This window comes from Taeniopygia guttata, chromosome 3 (genome assembly GCF_048771995.1).
Source record: "Taeniopygia guttata chromosome 3, bTaeGut7.mat, whole genome shotgun sequence".
Taxonomy (NCBI): domain Eukaryota; kingdom Metazoa; phylum Chordata; class Aves; order Passeriformes; family Estrildidae; genus Taeniopygia; species Taeniopygia guttata.
In genome coordinates this window covers 15,821,810-15,844,648 of record NC_133027.1, presented here as the reverse complement: position 1 = coordinate 15,844,648, position 22,839 = coordinate 15,821,810, and the positions used below count along the sequence as shown (strand labels likewise).

Genomic DNA, 22,839 nt, shown 5'->3' with positions numbered 1-22,839 from the left:
ATATGACCTTTGATAAAAAAGTTTGGGTGCTCCAAAATCCCTTCTTCTGGAAATCTAATGCTGTCTGTGCAACAGAGGCCAAAACTTGACTATAAGTCAATGCAGACTTGACTCTGAGCTAAGACTGAGAAATGAGCTGTGGCTCTTGCCCTGCTCAGTGCACTGCTGGCCCAAGACAGGATGACAAAACTATTTTCCCTCATGCTGCTGGATGAGGTTCTATACCCCTCTGCAACTTTCTCAGCTGCACCATCTGTTGAAAGGGGATTATGTTAATAACACCTTTTGCAATATATTGCGACATTCACCAGGCTGTGCTGTGTGTGAGCAGGGTAATGCAGTTAATAAACAGAGTACAAACACAATAATACTTTTTTTTCCTCTTCTATGTGAAAAATAACACTAAGTGAAAGGAATTTAAATGAAAGAAGATGTTAGCCCTATTTTTTCATCAATTTCCTCTCCTGCTTCCCTCCAGCAGCTGTATTAGACTTGTAAAGGACAAGCCCATGAAGATGGGCACAGAACACAGCAACACCTGTGTATATAAGCCATGCTAGAAGGTTCATGTTTTCTTCAAAACTAATATACTTTCTCTCTTTTTTCACCTCTAGGATAGCAGGTTGTAGATAGTCAGACCCTAATGGTAAAACTGAAAACAAGTAGTTTCCTTTAACTCCTACTTATTTGAGTAATTCACTCATTTTATCTTCTTCCTTCCTTGGTCAGTGCTGCACAAATCTCAACAGATCAGGAAATAGTACAGAAAAGAGAGCTCTGCCAGGACCTGTGAAACAAAAGGAAGATGGATGGTAGAAGGAATGGCATTTTATCTTGGCATAACTCTGTGACAGTCAAAAAGGTGGCTTATTAATAGTGGTTTGGCAGACATACTATACCAACACTTCGTGACTGCAAGAAGACCAAAGCAGGTGTCTAATTTCCTGCAGGCAGCCTGTGCCTGGGGTGGGGGGTGGGGGATGGGGGGGGTGGGGGGGCAGGTTTTTGCAGGAGAGGCAATGATCAAGTTTCCTCAGTTTTCTTGGCAGCTCTGTGCAGCTGGGTACGAGAAGGAAGTTTCTCTAATGGATGAAGAACTATGATAATGTTCTGGACTGAGAATTAACCCAGTGCTTACTGCAGGATCCAGATACTTGGCTTTTGCTTGGGCTGGGCACTTGTAGCCTGTAAGCAGGAAAGGACAAATAAGCAGGACAGCCTTTGGGGATCCAGGTTTGGCAGAAAGGCTGGGAACAGATGGGGGTTAATGGTGAGGGTGAAGCAGAGTTGGAGGGGGAGGGTGGACACATCCAGGGGCATGGGGACACTGGCTGATAGGGAAAAGGTTTCCCTTCCACACAGCACCCATGTAAGCTGTAGGCAAGAGCTGGGCTGCTTCCAGCCCAGCAATGCTTTTCCTTAGCTTTTGGCCAGAGCTGGAAGGAGCCTTTGCCCTACACTGAGAAGGGCTGCCAAACACCAGAGACATCAGCATCTAGCCCTTCCTCACATGGCATCTGGGGAAGAAACCTCAATCTCAGCCACTCCAGGGATTCCCACAGGTTCGCTGGGGCTTCCACCTCCCATTTTCCTGTGGAGAAATGGTTTCATTTGATCTCCACCTACACTGTAAAAAAAAAAGGAACAAAATAGTATGCGGCAGGATTGTTACCTCATTTCAGTGGAAATATAGGTTTTGTATGAATACACTGAAGGATTTATTTCTACAGTCTAAAGGCAACAATCCTGTTGGAGTAATTCAGTCCTTGGAATTGTCTCTATCTCTTCACTCCCTACAGAGGGAAGTGTGAGCGCACTTAGGTTTCCTCTAAGGTTTGGAAGATGCTACTCACTAGGAATCTGCACAACATTTACACATGGGAGAGGCAATTCCTCACTTTAACTGGCTAGTCTCAGTTCAGAGCTATTGAACAGTGGTCTTAATTGCTTAACACCAGTAGTTTATTTTCTGCTTTGTAAATCCTCAGACAAGCATTCCTGAAACCAGGCTGGAGCAGACATATCTCCTGATTACTTGCTGGCCTTGTGGTAGCTGCCCAGCATATTCCTGACCCTGCCATACATGTCAAACAAACCTTTCAGCTTATCCTAGGCTGCCTACATTAATGATGACTTGTTTCTTATTATGTTAATAAAGTTGGTGAAGAGAGTGAATGACTGCTCCAGACTTTGCATGCTAAGATTTGGGAAAACTTCACTTAAATTAATGAGGATTTCACAAAAGAGGCATCTGTCACAACGTTTTAATTTCGTCCCTGTACAGTGTGTGACAAAGTGAGCCCCAATTAAAGCTTCAAAGCACTGTTGAAGACCAACAAACATCAGTATAGTATGTGAGTCTTAGTGCATCTTCTTTTTCTTTATAAACCCTATGAAAATTTGATACTTTCTTTATGAACTCTGTGATAATTTAATGCTGCAGCAAAGGAAGCTCTTTTGACCGCTAAACTGCCTTTCAGGGTGTATTTGCTCTCATAGTCAATGAAAAAGTGTTTTCGCTTTTTCATTGACTATGAGAGCTTTGCTAAAGAGAAATTGACTTTGATGGAAGTGGTATGCTCTAGGTGAGATACAATAGCAGATCTATCCTGTGGGAAAAAGAATGGAAATTTTAATGGGCAAAGAATAGCAGGCAGTTATGAAAATGATCTTTCCAAGACAGGCCAGAGGTACATTTAGAGAAAAAACTTTGTATTTAAATGTTCTATGTCATACCATGCTAAGGAAGCTTAAATGGATCATGCTCTAACAGTGCAACACTCTTTGTGGATTAATTAGAAAGGGAATCCAGGTGTAACCATCTCTCTTATGACTATTTAAGACAAAAACGGCAGCCCCTGGATCTGATCCCACTTTAAAAAGTGGCCAAGAAGTGAAGGGGAATTATTCTCTCACCTTAAAGTCAGACAGGTACATCTGGGCTGAATATAATAGGATTCGTACATTAAATATCTTTGGATTTGATACCATGGAAACTCCAAATCCAGTCTCCAATGGAGACTCCAATCCATGAGTGTTATCTCACTAACACTAGCACTATCAGTCCAGCCCAGAGAAAGGATATCTTTCTATTCAACTGATGCCACATAAGGAAGGCTGTGGCCTGGGTGAAAAAGGCTCTGAAAAAGTAAAGCCTTGTGGTGGCATCTCAAGTGAAATAAGAACAGCTGGACCTATGTGCTTGCCCTCTGCAGGAATCCCTTCACACAGGAATAATTACATTACGGGCATTGCATAATGAAGTGAAAACAAGGAAATATGCAGGAGCCTGCTACAGTGAACAGATTATTTCTTGCCACCATCTTTATTTTGCTGACTACTTAATCTATGAAGTAAATTTAAAAATTAATCCCACCAGTCTGGAGTATCAGGACATGTTAATTTCTCACAGAACAGTTAACAATCTTTCACCCATTGAAGTCAGGAGTACCATTGAAGTCCAAAATAGTCAATAAAAGATTATTCACAAAATGGAGCTTTGAATGTTCCCTTGATCTAGCTTCTGGGAAAATCATTCCAGTGTAGGTAATAGAAACAGCGCTTGTGATCCTCCACTGACACTGGTGGATCTCTGATGGCCTTGACTGTGTTGCTAGATGTTGGGGAAGGTTTGGAGGTGGAGGACTTGTAACCTGTCTCTCCATATTGTCCTTAAACAATAAAGGCAAAAAAGACAGTCCCAAAGCATCCCTGAGGGCAGCTGGTTGTACTCTATCATCCAGCACTGCTTCACCACCAGCCTAGCTGAAGTGGCATCTTCAGGAATGCAAAATAAACACTTGGGGTTACTCTACTCTTGAGTCAGCCAGCCCTTTGTGGGGCATCCACTGATTACAAACTTCATTCTCTGCAGCCAGGGATCTGTAAAGGTTCACCCATACCACTGCCCTGCCTGGAGAAAAACTGTATGACATTTAACAAAGAGACTGATGGGCACCAGGCCACTGAGCCTTGTTTAGGCAAAATACTGAAGAAAGTAGGAGGAGAGGCAGAGAACTTCTAAAAGTGTGCATTGTGACATGGCAAAAGAATTTCAAAGCCAATGCAGATATTTTGGTAGTAATTAAAGCCCAGTCAAGCCCAAGGGATTATTAATATTAAAAAAAACATTTCTAAATACTTTTAAAGCTTTCTGTGTGAACAAGTACTAAATGTGCACTCCAGAAAAAATGTTCCTGGCCCACTGTGTTCTGAGATGCTTCTTTCCAAGAATTTTATTCAAAGACTTCCTCTTGTTCTGCACATGCTGTTTTTCTTCTAGTCAGCAATGTTGCAGCATATATTGATTTGATTTTATGACTGCCTTTTTCCTAGAAATAGTCCTGAACAGTGTGTAGCATTAGTGAGAAAAACAAATCACTTGCAATGAAGAGGCACACTCCCCTCTTCCTTATTTTCTGCCCTTCTGGACAAGAGCCAGTAGGGATCTGCTTCCAAAGTCTATTTATGAACATGTGTTTACTTTTGCATACACGCAGTCTTTACTACATGTGAGCCCTGTGTACTGAACCAATGAATCAGAAACTGTGAAAATTGAGAAATTTGCTTTCGTAGCAGTAGTCTGAGTTGATAATGTTTCTCTATTTTATATTAAAAAAGCAGAAGCAGAGTGAAGTTAGCTGGGTTGTGCAGAGAGCACAGGCAGCCTGCAATAGTGCCAGCTGCAATGGAAGTTTCCAAACTTCCTGACCTACCCCTCAGACGTAGGATTGTTTTTCCTCCTCTGTTGCTCCACTCCAGAAATCTGATCTTGGGACACAAGGTCTCTTCATATTACAAACATACCTATGTTCCACAAAATGACATAAACTTACTCCCTAAAAAGCTGTGACTAGCAAATCCCTTTAAAAACCCCTATAAAAACTACACACAATACAATTTTTTCTGCTGTTAGGAATGTGCATGTGAGGCTTCAATATTTGAATGCTTGAAGGGTTTCAAAGAACAGCAAGCCTACCTGTTTGGTTTGTTTTTTTTTTTTTCCCTAGATGGACAAAGTGGAAAAAAACCCATGTATATTTTAATTCACTCACAATTTAATGGAGGCTTGTTGTGACTCTATCAAGCCTGTCATGAAGCCATACATTAAAACCTTTTTTGCCTATCACTGTTGGTGCTCTTGATGACTCTGGACAGTGACTAATGTGCAAGTACTTACAGATCAGTACTGACTTAATGGAACTTCCCTCTGTGGCAAAATTTAATATTCTTTGAATAAATTGCATTCTTATGGGAGGCTTTCCACAAATCAATGGACAGGGGGATGGGAAGCATCACTGACAGCCTAAAATAGCTGTGATACCCATAAGGAAGACCTCTGAGTAAGTCTACAAGCAAACAAAGTAAATAAACAGAGAGAATGAAAAGCCCAGCTAGGTTTTACAGGTCAACCCCAGATGTGGCCATTGCCTCCCACTCGCCATGACCTTTATGCCTCTACAGAGGCAGCTGCCCTAGGCAAATGGACAAAGGGTTCAATCATAACATGAAAGGCTTGTGCAGATTTTCAGTGTACAGCACACAGTTTTTTGCTGTCATCTTCCTAACCCCATCACCACTCCTGAAATTCATGCCTAAAATTCCACACAAAACAAATGGGATCAGCAAAATGCCCCTTTCTGAATGCTCCCCACAAGCTTCTATAAGGTATTTGTACAAGGTATTTGTATGTGACCCATGACGAAGTTTGCTAGCAAGCAAAAACATAGTCTGTGCCCTGTGTTATTTGCAGAGCAGACACAGCACAGCAGCAGTAGCAGCTTTGCTCTGTGTATTGCTGGGAGTGGGGAGCCTGGGGAATCCAGCGTGTGGCACAAACCCAGTTTCTCAAGTCTTTAAACAAGCCTGCTGCCACTTCAGCTCTGCTGCCATACCTGTTTGACCAGAATCCCTCTGAACTACATCAGGAACTTCTTGATAGTTCCTTCCTTTTTTCTCTTCAGAGTCCTCTGTTTACATGTCTGAGCACATATCTCATGTCTCAGACTGAACATCAGTGGGCCAGACCAGTTTTGTTTGCTCTGTATCATGAAAACCCAACATTTACAGATTCTTCGTGGTTGCAGATCCTACATTCAGCCAGATCTAACTCTGAACTCCTTTGCCTTGCTCTTAACAATGAGGATCTGGATGACCCAAAGCCTCACCAAGCCTAAGCCATGGGCAGTGTCAATACTGCAGTCATGAAGCTCAACCACCCACCAGCTTCCTGCCCCTGGCTGTGAGGAGGAACAGGAATTTTCACCCTTCTCTGGTGAAGGGCATCTATTGCACACAGCTCTGGGGAAAGCTGTGGGTAGCAGCTGCCATGTCCAGGCTGATGGAGAAGTTGCTCAGGGAGGTGTCTGGGTCTGGAAAGGCTGATGCCACGAGGGAGGGTGGGGTGAACATCAGGTGATGTGGATACATCACCTCATGAAACACCTTTTGGTAGCCTAGGGTGGTTCCTAAGAGAAACATTCCCAGGTGCAGTGTTAACTTCAGCCATTAAAATACCCAACAAAAACAAGTGCTGGTGTGATGGTGGGGCCACCACCCCTGCCAATGGTGGTGGCAGTCAAACAGGCTCCGCCCTGCTGAACGGTCTGCGGGAGATGACAGAACAGCCTTTATCAGCATGCCTTGCAAGATGTTAGATAAACAGCTGATAATTCTCTCTCTGAGTGACTAGGGTGAAGTTAAGAAATGAGAGGAGCTCAGCAGGAAAAATCCAGACTTGGCATGAGGCTCTTTCAGGGTGTATTTCCAAGACCAGGGTCCCCTGTGTTAACCCAGCCCTGGGATGTACTCAGTGAGGTTTCCGGCTCTGCTGCATTTTGCAGCACGTGCAGGACAGAAGTGCCATGGATAGTCTTTTTTTTTTTTTTTTTTTTTTTTTAATGTATAGGCTGTATTATTACAAAGTGTTCCTACACTATTTCAAAATAATGTAGGAACTTGACGTAGTCCACTGGGAGATTAACTCATTGAGAGTAGCCCTGAAGAGAAAGACTTGGGGATTCTGGTGGATGAAGAGCTGGACAGGAACTGGCAATGTGCACCTTCAGCCCAGAAAGCCAAATGTATCCTGGGCTCCATCAAAAGGAGCTCTGGTGAGACCCTGCCTGCAGTGCTGCATCCAGATCTGGGATCCTCAGTGCAGAAAACACATGGACCTGTTGTTGGAGCAGGTCTAGAAGAGGGACATAAAAATGCTGGAACACCTCTCCTATGAAGACAGGCTGAAAGAAAAGGTTCAGTCTGGAGAACAGGTTCTGAAGAAAACTTAGATTGGCCTTCCAGTACTTGAAAGAGACTATAAAAAAAGAGGAAGAACAACTTTTACATAAGCAGGCAGTGATCAGATAAAGGGGAACAGTTTTAAACTAAAAGTGGAGAGATTTATATTACATTTTAGGAAAAAAAAGCTGTACTGTGAAGAGTGAGGCAGGGGTACAGGTTCCCAGAGAAGTTGTTGATGCTCTGTCCTTGGAAGCATACAAGGCCAGGCTGGATGGGAATTTGAGCAATCTGGTGTAGTGTGTGTCATCCGTCCTCATGGTGTTCGGGGATTAGAACTAGATGGTCTTTAAGGTCCCTTCCAACCTAAGCCATTCTACTATTACAATGCAGGTATCCATGTTTTCAGCAAGGAAAGGACAGGGAGAACACTGCTAATGCTGTAAGAGCTACCCTAGCACCCATGCTTTCTCCAGAGAAATAGAGGCTGTGAGGGCTGGGCAAGCAAGAAGACTCCAAACTGCTGTGATCTTCCCACCCTACACCTGTTCCTCTGTCTCCATGTATGCTTTGGGACCCTGGAGCTACCAGAGTGCTTGACACAATGGCTCCTTTGACTTTGGGCCAGGTTTGAGTGAGGTGATTAAACAGAACTGGTTTCTTCTTGTGCTTCTTCTGCTTCATATGATAAAACTTGACGGTGGCTTCCATATTGCAAAGTCCTTAAACTGTTCTGTGGTCATCTCCATGGGCAGCAGCTCCCATGTTTCTTCCTACACACCAGTGGCTTTATTTTGGTAGCCTTCTTATAGAAGATAAATACAGATAAGGGTGTTTTTGTTTGGAGTGTTAGAACATCAAGCCATTTAACTAGGAACTCACTACTGAAGTTTCTGACAGAACTCTTGGTGGTTACATTTTTTTTCCACATTATTTACTGACGTCCCAAGCATTGTCTTGACTAGTTACAACCTCTCCAGGAAAATTAAAGTTGTCAGTCAAATCTGACTTATGTGAGAAGCTAGGAAATGGTTTTATTACTTTAGGTCACTTCGAAAGGCAGTATGATCATGTGGCAATTGGGTTGTCATTTTACCTTGAAAGAAGGTGACCCTCCTTTCTCTTTGCTGCTTAAAATTACTCTGTAGTGGAGACAGTATCTCCTCACAAAAGATACCTACTCTGGCTCTCTGTGAAAAAGCAGACCAGCTGCTTTGCTCTAGGCAGCCACACTGCAGGAAAAATAGAACTCACTCTGGGCATCAGATGCTCCTGAAGGGAAGTAACAGGATGTTTCTGTCTGGTACTAGCAGAAATAAAGTACTTAAATAATAAAGTACTTACAGTGTGTACTTAACTACATTTAGAGGCATGATTACTGTAGGAACCTGATTTAAATTGCTTGAGTAATTCAAAGTGAATAACTTTGTTTACAACACCTGTTGCATCAGTGTGATGAGTTAAACACCAGTCAGGTGATGTTGTGAGGTTGTGTCAGAAGTTTGAGACAGAAGAGCTGCTTAGGTCATCCTGCCCATCCCTTGGCTACTGTGCTGTGCTTCCCTATAACTTGTTTCTGTGCTACTTTTTTTTAATTCATAACATTTAATGTAACAGGATTTTCATCACCAGTTTCTATATTTTTTCCCACTGTGAGTTTTCCTTGTTAGGAAAAAACTCCTGAAAATGGATTCTCATTCTGCCATGTCATAGACTAATAGAATATAAGGCTGCAAGAGTCTCAGAGATCATCTGGTCCATCTCTATGCCTAGAGGCAAATTCAACTCTAATTAAAACATTTCTGTTAAATACATGTTCAGCCTGCTCTGAAAGATCTCAGCCTCTTCCGGCAAGCCGTACCACAGCTCGGGTGCTCCTACTATTATAAAGTTTTTCTAATGCCTAAATATTTCCTGTTTCTTTTCATGCTCACTGCATTTCCATATGTCTCCCAAGGGGGCATGGATTACAGTTACTGCTACTATTTTTTGCTTGCAATATTTTTATATAAAATGTATTTTTCCTTCTAAGTTGAGAGTATGAAATATAGACTATTCTGCAGATATCAGGCCGTAACTGTTAGTTCTGAGTCTTCTGTCTTACTTCACCTTCTATCAGCTAAAAGAAATAGCTTCATTCTTAAACACTCCATATGAAGTTGGGAAAAGTACAGTTTGGCTTCATGCTAACAGGCTGGGCAATAGAGGGTCATAAAGACTCTCTTTAGGGGACAAAGGGAAAATTTTGCTTTGCACCACAAATTAAAGTTTTTTTATAACTATTGTTGAATTTCCCGTGACAGTTTAGGAGCATATTATTTATTTTAGACATCAGGAGAGCTGTGCAATATTGCCTGTGATTTGCCCACACTCTTGGAAGCAAAGAAGCTCAGGTAGCTTCAGAGGAGAGCTGGATTTCTTGGCTACAGTGATGATAGTGAACTAAACAGTGACAGTGCCCCGTCTCTGGCTTTGATGCTACCTGGTGTGATCTACTCACCTCCTGCTATTATTATTACTAAGCTCCATCAGCATTAAAAACCAGTTGGCCTCCTTGAGAGGTCTGTTGGAAATGCTCTGTGCTCGTTCCCAAGCTGGGAGCTGCCGGCTGTGGCAGTACCTGTGCCAAGTGCTGTTTTTCCAGCATCAGGGCACAGGCCAGAGTGTCCCAGTGCCTCCGCCTGTGCCTTGACTATGATTGTCTTGTACAGGAATAGCACCTGTGTCCTATTTCACAAGCTTAAGTGCAAGGTCATCTTTTCCCCACATTAGCTTGTTCTCTAAGGTCAGCAGGGTGCCTTCTGAGGCTGGCACAGCTAAAGGAAAGAGTTAATACATTGTGTCTGCTTTGAAATAATTTTTGCTTGTGTCAATTTGCATTTCCAAGCCTACTAAATAGGAAAGGCAGACAGTTGTTTTACAACAGTCACTCAAAAAATATGGACAAAACATAATTAATTAAATTCTAAAATTTTCCATTAATTGCAGGTCTGAGTGAAATCGCCTTAGGGTTGTTTTAAAAAGGTGAGCAGGAACAAGAGATTAGACAGCTCAAAACATCAAATACTTAACTGCAACATTAACTGTACTTTCAAAATGTTGGCAGGGATCCTGGAGAGTCGCGTGGTTGTTCCACTAGTACACAAAGAATGTTTTACAGGACTGTCTCTGATCACTGTTTTTCAGAGGAACTGAATGCACCGGCAGCAGCACTTCTGTAAAATTACCAACTCTGTTGCAACACACTGTTGACTTTTCTGCTAATGAAATGTACTGTTTTCCTGTGGCAGTTCCTATTATTATGGTTCTGAGATTTATTTTTTTGATCATGGAATTTTGATTGTTTTTAAGAAAGAAAGAAAAAGTAAAAACGTGTGCTTGCAGCCCTGAAAGTCAACTGTGCCCTTGGCTGCATCCAAAGGAGTGTGGGCAGCAGGGTGAGGGAGGTGATTCTGCCCCTCTGCTCTGCTCTGGTGAGACCTCACATGGGAGTGCTGCACCCAGCTTTGGGGGCTTCAGCACAGGAAAGATGTGGAACTGCTGGAGCAAGTGCAGAGAAGCCACAAAGGTGAACAGAGGGCTGAAGCACCTGTCCTCCACAGACAGGCTGAGAGAATTGGGGTTGTTCAGGTTGGAGAGGAGAAGGTTCTGGGGAGACCTTATATCACTTTCCAGTACCAGAAGGGGCAACAAGAGAGTTGGAGAGGGACTTTTTATGAGGCTTGTAGGACAAGGGTGAATATCTTTTAACTGGGAGAAGATAGGCTTAGATTAGATATTAGGAAGAAATTCTTTACTGTGGGGATGGTGAGGCACTGGAACAGGTTGGGCAGAGAAGTTGTGAGTGCTTCATCCCTGGAAGTGCTCAAGGCCAGGCTGGATGGAGCTTTGAGCACTTTAGTCTCATTAAAGGTGTCCCTGCACATGGCAGGGGGGTGGGAACCAGATGGTCTTTCAGGTTCTTTCCAACACAAACCACTCTATGATACCTCTTAAACAAAAACACGCACGTGCAACAGGAAAATGCAATTATATTGAATTCAGCATTTGCATACAACATGCATCTGTATTTCAATTATTACTTTAGCCTGGAAGAGTATATTTCTGTTCATTTAATTATTGGCGTAACATTGCCAGTATTTTTATTCTGCTACTGAGAACAGAAAAGATAGACCACTTGTTAAAACAATGGGCCATGTGGAAAGAGGTCTGTTCCTAATTAAGATGCTAGAAGTCCTTTCTAATGCCAAGTAAGTAATTTAATCAGGGTGTATTTCAATTTCTTAATTTGATAAATGGAATTTATAATATCTTCTGGTCCATAAGGTTGTTGAGAGACTTGGTAAACTTGTTTGAATACTGTGGTGCAATCCTTAGTGGAATGTTCCAAGTGCAAGATATTGTCATGAACAGAAGACGGCCTATGTGCCAGACCTCTTTGTTTTCCTCTGATTGTGCCACCTCAAACTTACTTGTCACGTCCCACACATGAAATGATACTCTAATTACACATGTACCAGAGCATGTGAGTGTAATTACCAGTGTAATTAACAGTAATGCAACCCTTAAGAACTGGACCTACCAGAACTAGGTGAATTTATTTCTGTAGTGCTTGTTTTGCTATTTCTGATTGCTCCCTATTTGTAATGGTTTCATAGTCTTTATTCAAATGGAAGAAAGTTCAGGAAAAGGATAATTTTATACCTTTTCTATTTGCTCAGTAAAATTCCACAGAGTATTCTGGGTGTCATAACTTGAGAATGATAGAGAGCAGAATGTTGTTTCTTTTTTCCTGGTGAGCATTTTTGTTTGAAAAATGTTGAGATTTGAATATATGGGAACATGGGTGTTTTGAGAAAACACCACCAGTAAATCTGGCCATAACTTTTCTAGGCAAAAAAGAGAAATCTTTCAAATTATTTGTTCATATCATCATTATCATCATCATCCAATTTATTGATCCTGTAGTGTTAGTCCTTACAGTATGAAATTTCACTACAGAATAAGAAGTATTGTAAAATGCAGTTCAGAATTTCTCTTAAATAACTTTTCCTTTTATTTATATGTGTCCCTTCATCTCCAGCAAAACTGAAAGTTTACCCTACTTAGTGGGTATTAATTAATATGTCAATATGTCTTGCAACTTTAAAAGTGGCTTCTTTAAAAATGAAATCACCATTTACTCCTACTTTTGTGCGTTCATAAAGAGGTTGTCACAGTAATTGTCACCTCAGCTGTGGGCTCTGTCCCTGGAAGAACAGTCACACCACTGAGGCTCCTGTGCTGCCTGTCTGCAGAGGAATTACTCGTGGAATATACTCATGCCTCTGCTATGCAGACCCTGAGCACCAGCTTGCTTCAAAGGGGCTGAAGTGTGTTCTTCTTGTTCTACAGAATGGCTTTTCCTGTCCTACTGGGTACTAGAGGTCTTCCTGTACCCTGAACACATTTAGGGATGATGCCATATGAAAAGATCTTTGGCATCTCCATCCTGCAAAAGAATAAACAGACACTGTTGTGGTTCTTCAGAGCTCACAGTATTTGCTGGCTTCTAAGTTCTATCCAGCTGATGATACAGATCCTACTAGCAGAGGACTAAATCCTTCTTCAAATACCCTGAAAATGGAGGTGGTAGAAAGAGAATTGAGAAAATTTCTCAGTCCTGATAAAAAGTGAGGATGTGGCTTACAAAGGAATCTTGTAAGAGGTATTAATTGAATCTGGGTTTCAAGGACCATGAATGAGGCCTGTATATATTAACTTCTGTGTCTGGTTAATTAACTATGTTATTTTTTATTATGTTTTGTTTTTTTCAGATTCCGTTGATGAAAGATCCCGGTTGGATTCGAAATGTCTGGACACGCAATCTAAATGTAGGAATTTAATTGTTCACTTGCTTTTTAACTCCAGTGCCTTAGAGCAGGCCCAGCTTGAAGCCCAGTGGTCTTTGGTAAAGCAGGATGAGGAGTGGTTAATTCTTGCCCACTTCCCAGTACCCAGTGCAGTGTCCAAGTGTCACTCTTTGGACACTGTGTTACTGTATGTCACCACTATAATGTGATATTATTATTCCTGTGAAAGGCTCGGTAGCTCTGTGAAACTGGTGGCCCTCATATGTTGCCAGTAATAGCAGGATAAGGATGGAAAAAACATAACAATCTGGAAATTTGGCACTTGACCTGGACAGTAAGCAGAGTGAGCAAACCTGTGACAAATGTGAGGTGCAAGACATTTCCCAAGTCAGAGAAAACATGCCCAGACATCCCTGCTGCTGCTCTCCTAGAAGGCAGAGAGTACATCTGTGAGGTGGTGGTCTTGGGACACAGCCATGGATTGACAGAAGAACTACTCACTCAGGAGAAGGAGTGAGAGGGGGAGAAAGCTCTTCCCATACCAGTTATAGAACTGCCACTGCTGAATGATTGGCAGAGGAGGCAACAGAGGCAGATCACAGATCTGCAGATCAGGGAACAACCTGATGCTTGTCTAAGTGACTTGGGACTCTATTCCCCAGAGTGACCTACTTGTTGCCTTTATAAAGGACAACCAGGGACCTGGTTCAGATGGCAGCACGGCAGCCTGGTCTCGGCCGGGCTGCTCGGGCTAATCAACAGACGCATACACCAATATGGCAGACGGTTGAAAAGCGTTTATTATCCTATCTCGTGGGTTTAAATAGTTTTGGGGGTTTTTGCTACGTCAGAGGGGGGTTGGGGGTCTCAGGAGTTAGTCGGGTAGTGGAAATTTACCAGGGCAGGTGTGGCTACATTCTTCTGAGGCTCCTGGGGTCAATAGATAGCGTGGGGGAGAGAGAGAGGGGGAGGGGTCTATCTTTTCGTCACACCCCGTGATCTTCCGCTCGCCTGTCCCTTACCTACCACACCTACTCTTACAGTGATGGTGGGGCAGAGTATTTAGAAGCTGACTTGATGAAATCACAGATAAGTCCATAGCATTTCTACCCAACACCAAGCAGAGCTGAGCATTCACATCCTCCTAGCTGAGCTATTGGAGCCACTGCCCAGCTCTGCATAGGCTTCACAGAGGTATTAGCCTGGGTGGAGTGTGATGTTAGATAGCTACACTGCTATCTCATTAAATCCCACCTGGGGGCTCCAGACAACCTACACAGTGCAGTGTAGGGTATTCTCTATATTTTCCAGAGGAATCTTCCTGATCCAGCAGCCTGTGGAGACTTGCCTGTAGCTTGTTGGTGTGGGAGCTGGTTGTCAGAGCCTGGCAGTCTCTCAGCTGGGTCTGGCAGATGTAGGAAGGTATGTCAGCTTCAACAAATTGAGGATCTAACCTTCATGCTGAGCTTGATATTAGCAATGTCACATAAATAATTACAGCTAGATAAGCCAAACAGGCAGTCTGAAATTGGGATGGAGTTGGTTGGTGTTGTCAGGAGTTGGGTTTGGACATGCAATTCAGTAGCTGTGCTTTGCAGACAGACAAGTATCTGGGAATTCAAAATGCCAGTAAAATAAACAGAAGAAACTACAATCAGCAAAGGACAGCGTAAAATGTGAAAATTAAAAATATGTGAAGTGATACTACAGATATGATCTTTTCATTCCAAACTTTGGGAACATTCAGATCTGCATTCAGGTGAGATTCTGAAATTTACAAGAACATATGATGGTTAACCAAAACATGCCATGTGAACTTGTGATGTAACTTTGAAAGAATGAAGGATAATACATACTTGCAGTAAGATTATACTTTGAGAAGGATCAGGTTGTATGTTGTTTGGGCAAAAGTTTGAATTTTTAAAAATGTATCAGTACTATGGTTTTTGTCCTAAATTTCTCAGAAGCTATGTTCCGTACAGAAATACATGAAAAAGAGGAGAAAGAAGGATTTTGTAATGTGCGTGTGCTACATTTAAAGCCTACTCTACAGAAAGAAGATTGAGGGAAACAAGCTAACCACTAATGAATAAAAAATCTTAGAGGCTGAACAAATAAAAGAGGTGCTTGCACTAAGTTGTTTCAATATCTGCAGAGAGAAGTTAGCAGTATGAAACAAAAAGTGAGAAAAACATATCAGGCTGAATCTGCCGCAGGAAGCAGAGTTACCCAAAACAAATAACATCTGACCTGGACAAGGTAGATAAGCAATAACCATGATCCCACGCAAGCAACATGAAAAACATGCAGGGTGAATGAACTGGGCTGTCATCTAGGGCTGCAGGGGAGTGACATCTGATATCACTGGGATGACTGCACAGGGAGGCTTTTTTGTTAGTGCCCAAATTGCAGTGTGGAGGTTGGAACAGGGAAAACGGTGTCTGAAGAGTTCACATCAGAAGCAGACATGTACCTTGACGTGACTCTGACCTACCTGTGGGTATGACTTTGGATTTTATTCTACTAAATAGGATTATTTTCTTTGTTTTCTGACCAGTCCTTTGTCTCTTCTTGTACTATGATACAAAACACTGCTTTCCCGCTCCTACTCTTGCTTTTTAAAAAACCCCAACACTTCACCTGTTTGAAGCAATGAGCAAACCCTTTGCTTGTGTAATACAGAGTTCACTGGCTTGAAAGGGATTATATTGCTCTGTGTGAACTGATCACCAGGCCTGATACTTTCAGACTCTAAACTCACTGGGACAGGAATTCTCTGTGTGCATGATACCACCAACACAATGTGGCTGATGTGTGAGTAATAAAACAAGCTGATGTTTTTGTGGGCAGAAGCTGCTGGCTTTGAGAGACTGTGCATGGTATGTAGATTTGTCTGAAGTAGATACGGAATGAGGGTAGCAGGAATGAGGCAAAGTACCTGATGAATGCTCACATCTGCATAATGGAATACGGAAAGCATACAGGCCACCAGGACAAAAGTTTTCTGTTCAGGACGTGCTGGACCTAATGAAATGGATTTCCCTAATTTCACCAAAGTATATTATTTCCATAGATTTACACTAAGTGCTTGTTTTAGCACACACGTCTACTGTATTTATGGAATAAGGATAAATATTTTCAGTGTGCTAATCCTGAATGTGCCTATTTTCTCAAAACAATTCTGAAACATAATGTTTTTAAACAATTTGGACTTCAAGACTCTTTTATACTAAAGTTTTCATTAGCGTAAAATTTTAATTTTTGCTCAGCTTTCAACACAATGGCAGAAATCAGAAAAAAAACTTTCTTTCAAACCACAGACTACAGTTCCTCCACTGGTTAATATACCCTTTGTCACAGCAAATCTAAATTTAGTTTTCCAAGTAATTATTTTTAGACTGATGGAGATTAAATGTTGTTTAATTATAGTTCTAAAATAACATTCACTACTATGTTCAGGGATTTTAGTGTTATAACACTTCTGGAGAAACTACACTCATTTTGACACTGTGAGTACTTTAAGGGAAGCATTTACTGAATTACCTGGGACACTTCTACCACTCATAGAAATTTGAACCTGAAACAAGACATAAAGTACCATTTTCATAATTTTGCAAACTAATACCTACTAAAGGTATTAGCACTCCAGTTGTAGAAATCATAAAACTTAAGCTAATTTCTCAGATAATATCACATAGCTATGCATCTCCTTGCAGGAAATGTAAAGAATGACAGCAGCTAAAAAACAAATAAGTGGCAATGTTCCTGCTTTAAGACAACTGACTTAGAGGTTCCAGTTAAGAGTTTTATACATGTTCTCAGCCTAAATCAGGAGAATGAAATGCTTAGATAAGAGAAAGAATGCAGTATTTACGGATTAATTACCCAGGGTTGATGCAAATAATTAAAGAGAATTTATTGTCTTGTGATATGCAGGATTTAATTCTGTTCCTCAGCTTGTTCCTAGGATTTTCACACATGTTTTGTTAATAACTTTATCTATAACAATATATTTTTAAGAACAAAAGAGCTGACAACAATAAGATTGTCAGCTTTTACAGCAACCAAGACTGAAAAGATTATTTGCTTAAGCAAAATGTTTTAAAATATTGTCATTGTTCCATTTAGCTCAAATTTTGCCTGATAAAAATCTTTCACAGGAATTCAATGGATGATTGTACTTTTAATTCAAAACAAGCGCAGTGGCTCAAACTGTAATCACTAAAATCCCCAATAATGGAATTAAAAGGAAAACACTTCTAAAACAGATTATCCCAATCCAGTATCTCACCTCTCCCCCCAATTCACCTGATACAGAGCCTTGAGGTTAAAGATCAGAGAGATCTGAAATCCATGCTGCCAGATTAAGTTGTCTTCAAGTTTGGCACAGAAGAAGGAACAAGAGGACAGTGTGGAAAGATCTTAAAGCCAGAGCTCCCTTGTGCCTCACTGTTACAGAAAGCCCTGAGAAGAGAAAGCAGGAATCCTTCAGGTGGAGGCACAGGACCCATGCCTGCTGCAGGAGCTGAATTGGGAAAAGTACCTTTTTAAATGTTACACACAGTTGTTAAAAAAAACAAACAAACAAACCAAAAAACAAACAACAAAACACTGTTCTAACCTGGTTATATTCTGTCACTTCAAATATACAAGAAAACTGAGCATTAGTGAGAGAGGAAAACACTAAGTAATACAGGGTTGCACTATCTCACCTTTTTTACAGCAAAAGTAATAAACCTTTCTTTACTTTGGATGAAGGGATGAAGATGTGAACTTTTGGGCAGTACTGCAGAAGCTTTCCCATCAGTTCACTGGTGAGGGAGACAATAGCCACAGTCTGCCTCTCCTCCCGACAGGCTGCTCACAATCCTCCCTGCCTCTTTCTCGAGGGGAGAGTAAAACCCTTTTCATCCAGTTGATATGACAGACAGAACTAATTACAGTTCCTGGGAGAGTACAGAATTATCTCACTTCAAAGCCAAGAGATCCTGCTTCTTGTAATGCCAAGCCAGGGACAGAGTACCCCTGCATTCATCAGGAGCCACACACAGCACAGCCCCCCTCTACCCGGGTCTGCACAGAAGTGAAGAATTTTTCTGTCACAGAGAGAAGCACCAGATATTGCTACTTGTATTATAAAACACATTTTAGATACTTCACTTTCTCAGTGGAGCTACAGAATCAACTTCAAGCTAACCTATATTAGCACTTAATTCTTAGCTCACCAGAAGGAAAAGCTTTACACATAATATTCTCTTATTCATCATAAGTGCAGCTGTTACATCTTTGCTACCTACAGTTTTACTGGGAAGGTGGAAACAATGCAGTGTACTAATCAAGATGTCTGGTTTTGCAATCCCCAAGAAATAACTTTCAGAACCTATTTGCAAGAATAATTTGATACTGGTAGGCACTCTGATCTGGAAATTTTAGACATGAGGCTGAGAGAGAAGCAACAAACTTCTCAACAAAAGGAGCTGGTTTCCAAATATCTTTCTCCTCTTTGGGATTAAGATTGGCATTTTCATTTCCAAGCATTGCAGGTACTGTGAAGAAAAGATTATATTCTGGGAAACAGACCAGCTTTGTTTGATGTTCTCAAAGCATGTTTTGTACTACTTTGTTCTGAACAAATAATACCAATTATTTTGATTTGCTGTGCTTTGAAAACAGTATTCTGGGCAGAAGCTTTGCTAGTCATGCACAGATATATTGGACTGACTAAAAGCTAGATTTTGTCCATGACAGAATGGATGAGCTGTGCTATGATCTCTCATTTCTTGTATGTGGTGCACTAAGACACCAGTATGTATTTTACCTGAGCAGGATACAGGCCTGTGTTTGAACAAGCGTACACAGGAATTGTGGTCTTGGCTGAAGAAAGAACACACTGATGATTTCACTGTTATATCCTTAGCCTCACATTGAAATTGCTTTGCTTTATCAGGGCTCAAGCTTTTCTAAGCTTTTTGAGATTATCTTTAGAGAGCTCAGCTGTGGCTATTTACAGATTTGGAGCTAAATTGCTTTCTGATGAGATTGGACTGGTACAAGAGTAGCTCCAGCAGGGCTGATACATTTAGGCTCTCTTGTTCCTAGTTTAAATACCCCTACACTCTTCTGCTTTGATGATATTTGGATCAGTAGAAGTCTCTATTCTCAGTAGTCAAGCATTTTGTAGCAGAGAAATGACTTTTGACTGGGGAAAGAGATGCTAGGATATAAAGGAAGCATTGAGGTTCTCATGGGTTTGCATGGTTGGATGTGGATCTAGAGGAAGAAGAAAGGCTCTTCTGAGAACCTTCACCATCAGGACTTGTTGTACTCTGAGAAGCAAAAAAAAGACTTAGACAAGTCTTTTTTTGTGGTTATTTTGCTAGAGATCCCCAGATCCCCTTCCCTCCCACCCTTTTTTTTTTTTCTTTTTCTTTTTTTTTTTTTTCAGTGATGGGGAGGAAAGGGTGTATCTGTCACAAAAATAAGTCCAAAAGTACTTGGTTCAGAATCAATTTTGGTTATGCAATGCACATACTGATGGCATGAGAGATGTTATCATTACAGATGAGCATTTTGGTACATTATCAGTGCTTCCCACCCTGCCTCTAATTCTAGCTGCAACGGTTCCTGGAAAATTGCAATCCCACATTTGATAATTTGACAAAATAATCCTCTCAGTTTTGCTTTTCACTTGTCACTGCCATGCCTCATTATTGACTGAAACTTGATACTACTTCTGATGACATCACAGTCCTGACAATGATGTCATCATCTCACCTCTTAAAACAGAGCTCAAAGAAGAAAGATAATAAGTGATGTCAGAAGTGTATTGTGCAACTGTCAGCAAATGATTACAATACTGAGAAACTGTGATGATACAGAAAGCAAAATCCCAAAGCTAAAGCTGTCAAACTGCAAGGACCTCAGGGGGACAGATACAACGCAAAAGCTGCAGCATAGTCAAAACTGGCAACATGTTAAAGTCAAAGGCGGGGGAGGAGGGAATGTTTTAGAAATCTCTGCAACTAAGTAACATCTACATATACTTTTAAAAATTTGTCTACAGTTCTCTAGTCAAACACTTAGAAGTAGATTAAATGCCAGTATTTAAATGTTACAACACACTGTACTACTGTGCCTTCAAATGAAGGATGAAATGAAGTAGTAGATAATTGTACTTGAAGGAAAAAGAAGATAAAAAGAAAGGGGAAAAAAAAAAAATAAAAGTGAACCAGACAGAGAATTCAGTAGATTATCAGAGGCAGTTGTAGGTATTTTTTTACTCTACAAAAGTATCTACTTATGTTAGGATAAAAATTCCTTTGTTAGGAGGGTGGAACGTTTAATCAGGTAATTACAGAGTCAGTCAAATGACTTTTTGATGTTTACACTGGAATAAAACTAAATCAATGCTTAATTTACGCTACATGAGCTACTCTGAGTTTATTACTTACATAAAAAATGTCAGCACAACTCCAGAGCCATCTTTACTTATGAGTTAATTATAAATTAAAAGCTAAAAGTTCGTATTTTCTATTTATTGAATAATTTTTACCTGCACATTGGGCATTCATTAACAGTTGTAGTCATTCATAATCCAGGTTCTGTGTGCCTGAACATCAGCTCTAGTTTTAGTGGGGGAAAAACTAGACATTGCTGCTAATGCATGATGGTTTGAATGGTTATTTTGCTCACTGGCAACATCTTTGCTAGGAAAATCTAGCATCCTAAGATAGAATTGAAGGCTTTTTTTCCCCCTTGCATGAAATTACATAATTTTTAATAGGAGTCTGTTCTTGGATTTTATTAAACTCTTCTGTGCTTGTCAACTCTTTTAAAACCCAGTTTTATTAATTTACAAAAGACTACACAACTCAACTTTCTTCATAAGTGTATTTTCATAGTAACTATGAGCCCAGATCATAAGGTAGAACTCCACTGTGCCAGAACTGTACAAACACAGAGTGAATACATAACCTATAAGGTCTTTGAAGCAAGAATCAGACTTAGGTAATAATGAATTAATGTACATTGACCAACAAAGGAATGAAAAGAAAAACATCCATGAGCAGGTCCTTCAAAATTTTGTGGACAGTTTTAGATCAAACCTTTGTAAACAAACATCTGTTGACCAACACAATACCTTTAGAAAGAAATCTGTCAAAGGCGAAACCTTTCAGGAAGAAAACAGTAATATTTCAGAACTTCATCATTCCTGAGCGTATTTTGGAAAAAACACTGTCAGGGACTTTCCTCTCCCTAGGGCCATATTCCCTCTGCCAGCTAGTCTGTGGGTAACTCCAGATTATTTTTTAGGAACCATCCCTGACAGTATTATCCTCCAAACTTTGCAATGGGCTGAGTCAAATCCACAGCCATGACCATGCTAGGGCTTGGACAATACCAAAGTACTGGTTATGTACTACTGCTTAGTCCTTAGCCAGAACTAATTGAGAGCAGTTATGAGCTGAAGTGCAGCACAAGTAAGGATTTCAGAAGGAGTTGGCAAAGGTTGTTCCAGGGAAGTAATCTGAGGCACACCACTCTGCACACTGGTCATACCATGAGTAAGAATGAAGTGAAAAAGCATAGAAGGATGGTACCCTGCTCACTGTTGCTGTACAAGCATTTGGCACTTTCCACGGCATCTTGTGTGTATTGTGGCTCTATTTGTGTATTGTGACTCTGCTCTGTAGGAAGAGAAAACATGACCTTGTACATCAAATAATTTAAAATGTAGAGCATTATTCTGTGGACTATTTTACATCAAGCAGCAGATGGTTGGACATGATAAGTACTTAAACACAATATAGTACTTCCAAAAATGAGACCCTAGCTTCCGGATTTCTGAAAGAAGCATGGAAGGGTGGGTGTTGTTGAGACTGTGGAAAGACAGTGTTTTTGATTCAGTACGTTATAATTATGTTTTGACTTTAGCATAGTAATAGAAGACCATAGTGGACCAATATGTTAGAGGAGTCCTCCCACCTAACGTGGATGGTGGTGGCTGGAGATTTCCACTCTCTCAGAGGGAGCACAATATGGGATTGTATTCCGCAGAGATGTGGTGGGGAGAGCACTGGTAGGATCCACAGTCAGCACAGATAAAACTTCTTGTATTAACAGGCATAGGATTATTTACCAACATTTCTCATTGCCTACTGACTGCTCACTGGCAGGAGATTAGATACGAAATATGAAATGCCTAGGAAATGAAACTGCAGTTGTGTATTACTTTCTCCTCGGAACTAAGTATACACATTTCTTTGTCATGACTGGGCAGAAACTGTCTTCGCTGACCTTTCTGTTCTAAATTGAAGTGTACTCATTAGTGTAGCTGTGAAACAGGAATGGAGGAGAGAACAAGAGGTTGGTCTTGGAGTCTGTGAGTTTGCATCAGGTCCTACCACTCAGTGGCTCTGTCTTATATGTAAACTGTACAAAGACTGGCCAACATGGAGAGACAACTAAGTGAGATACAGGAAAGATGTGCCACAGAAAAACAATTTGAAGGACTACAATCTAGTGATAACCTAGAGAAGATTCCCCTAAGATAGTTTTGGAGTGTAACCAGAAATTTAACAGAAATGGAAGGCTTAATTGCTCTAATTACTAGTTACTCCTCCCAAGCTTCAGCTGCATGTACATTTTGAGGACTTCAACACAGAGATGCTGGAAATCCAGCTCTCAAAAACTTATTTTCTGGCCTAAAACTAGCAGAGTGCTTCAATAATGACCTCTGACACTTCGG

The 22,839-nt window shown here is 40.9% G+C and overlaps 1 protein-coding gene across 2 annotated transcripts in view; it reads left to right on the top strand.

The window, feature by feature from the left end:
• LPIN1 (lipin 1) overlaps positions 1-22,839 on the top strand; it is a 79,386-nt gene that overhangs the window by 5,637 nt on the left and 50,910 nt on the right. For both annotated transcript variants that reach the window (XM_030270036.4, XM_030270040.4), the window contains exon 2: positions 13,056-13,112. In XM_030270036.4, coding sequence (XP_030125896.4) covers positions 13,056-13,112 — 57 coding nt within the window. The remainder of the gene's footprint in view (positions 1-13,055; positions 13,113-22,839) is intronic.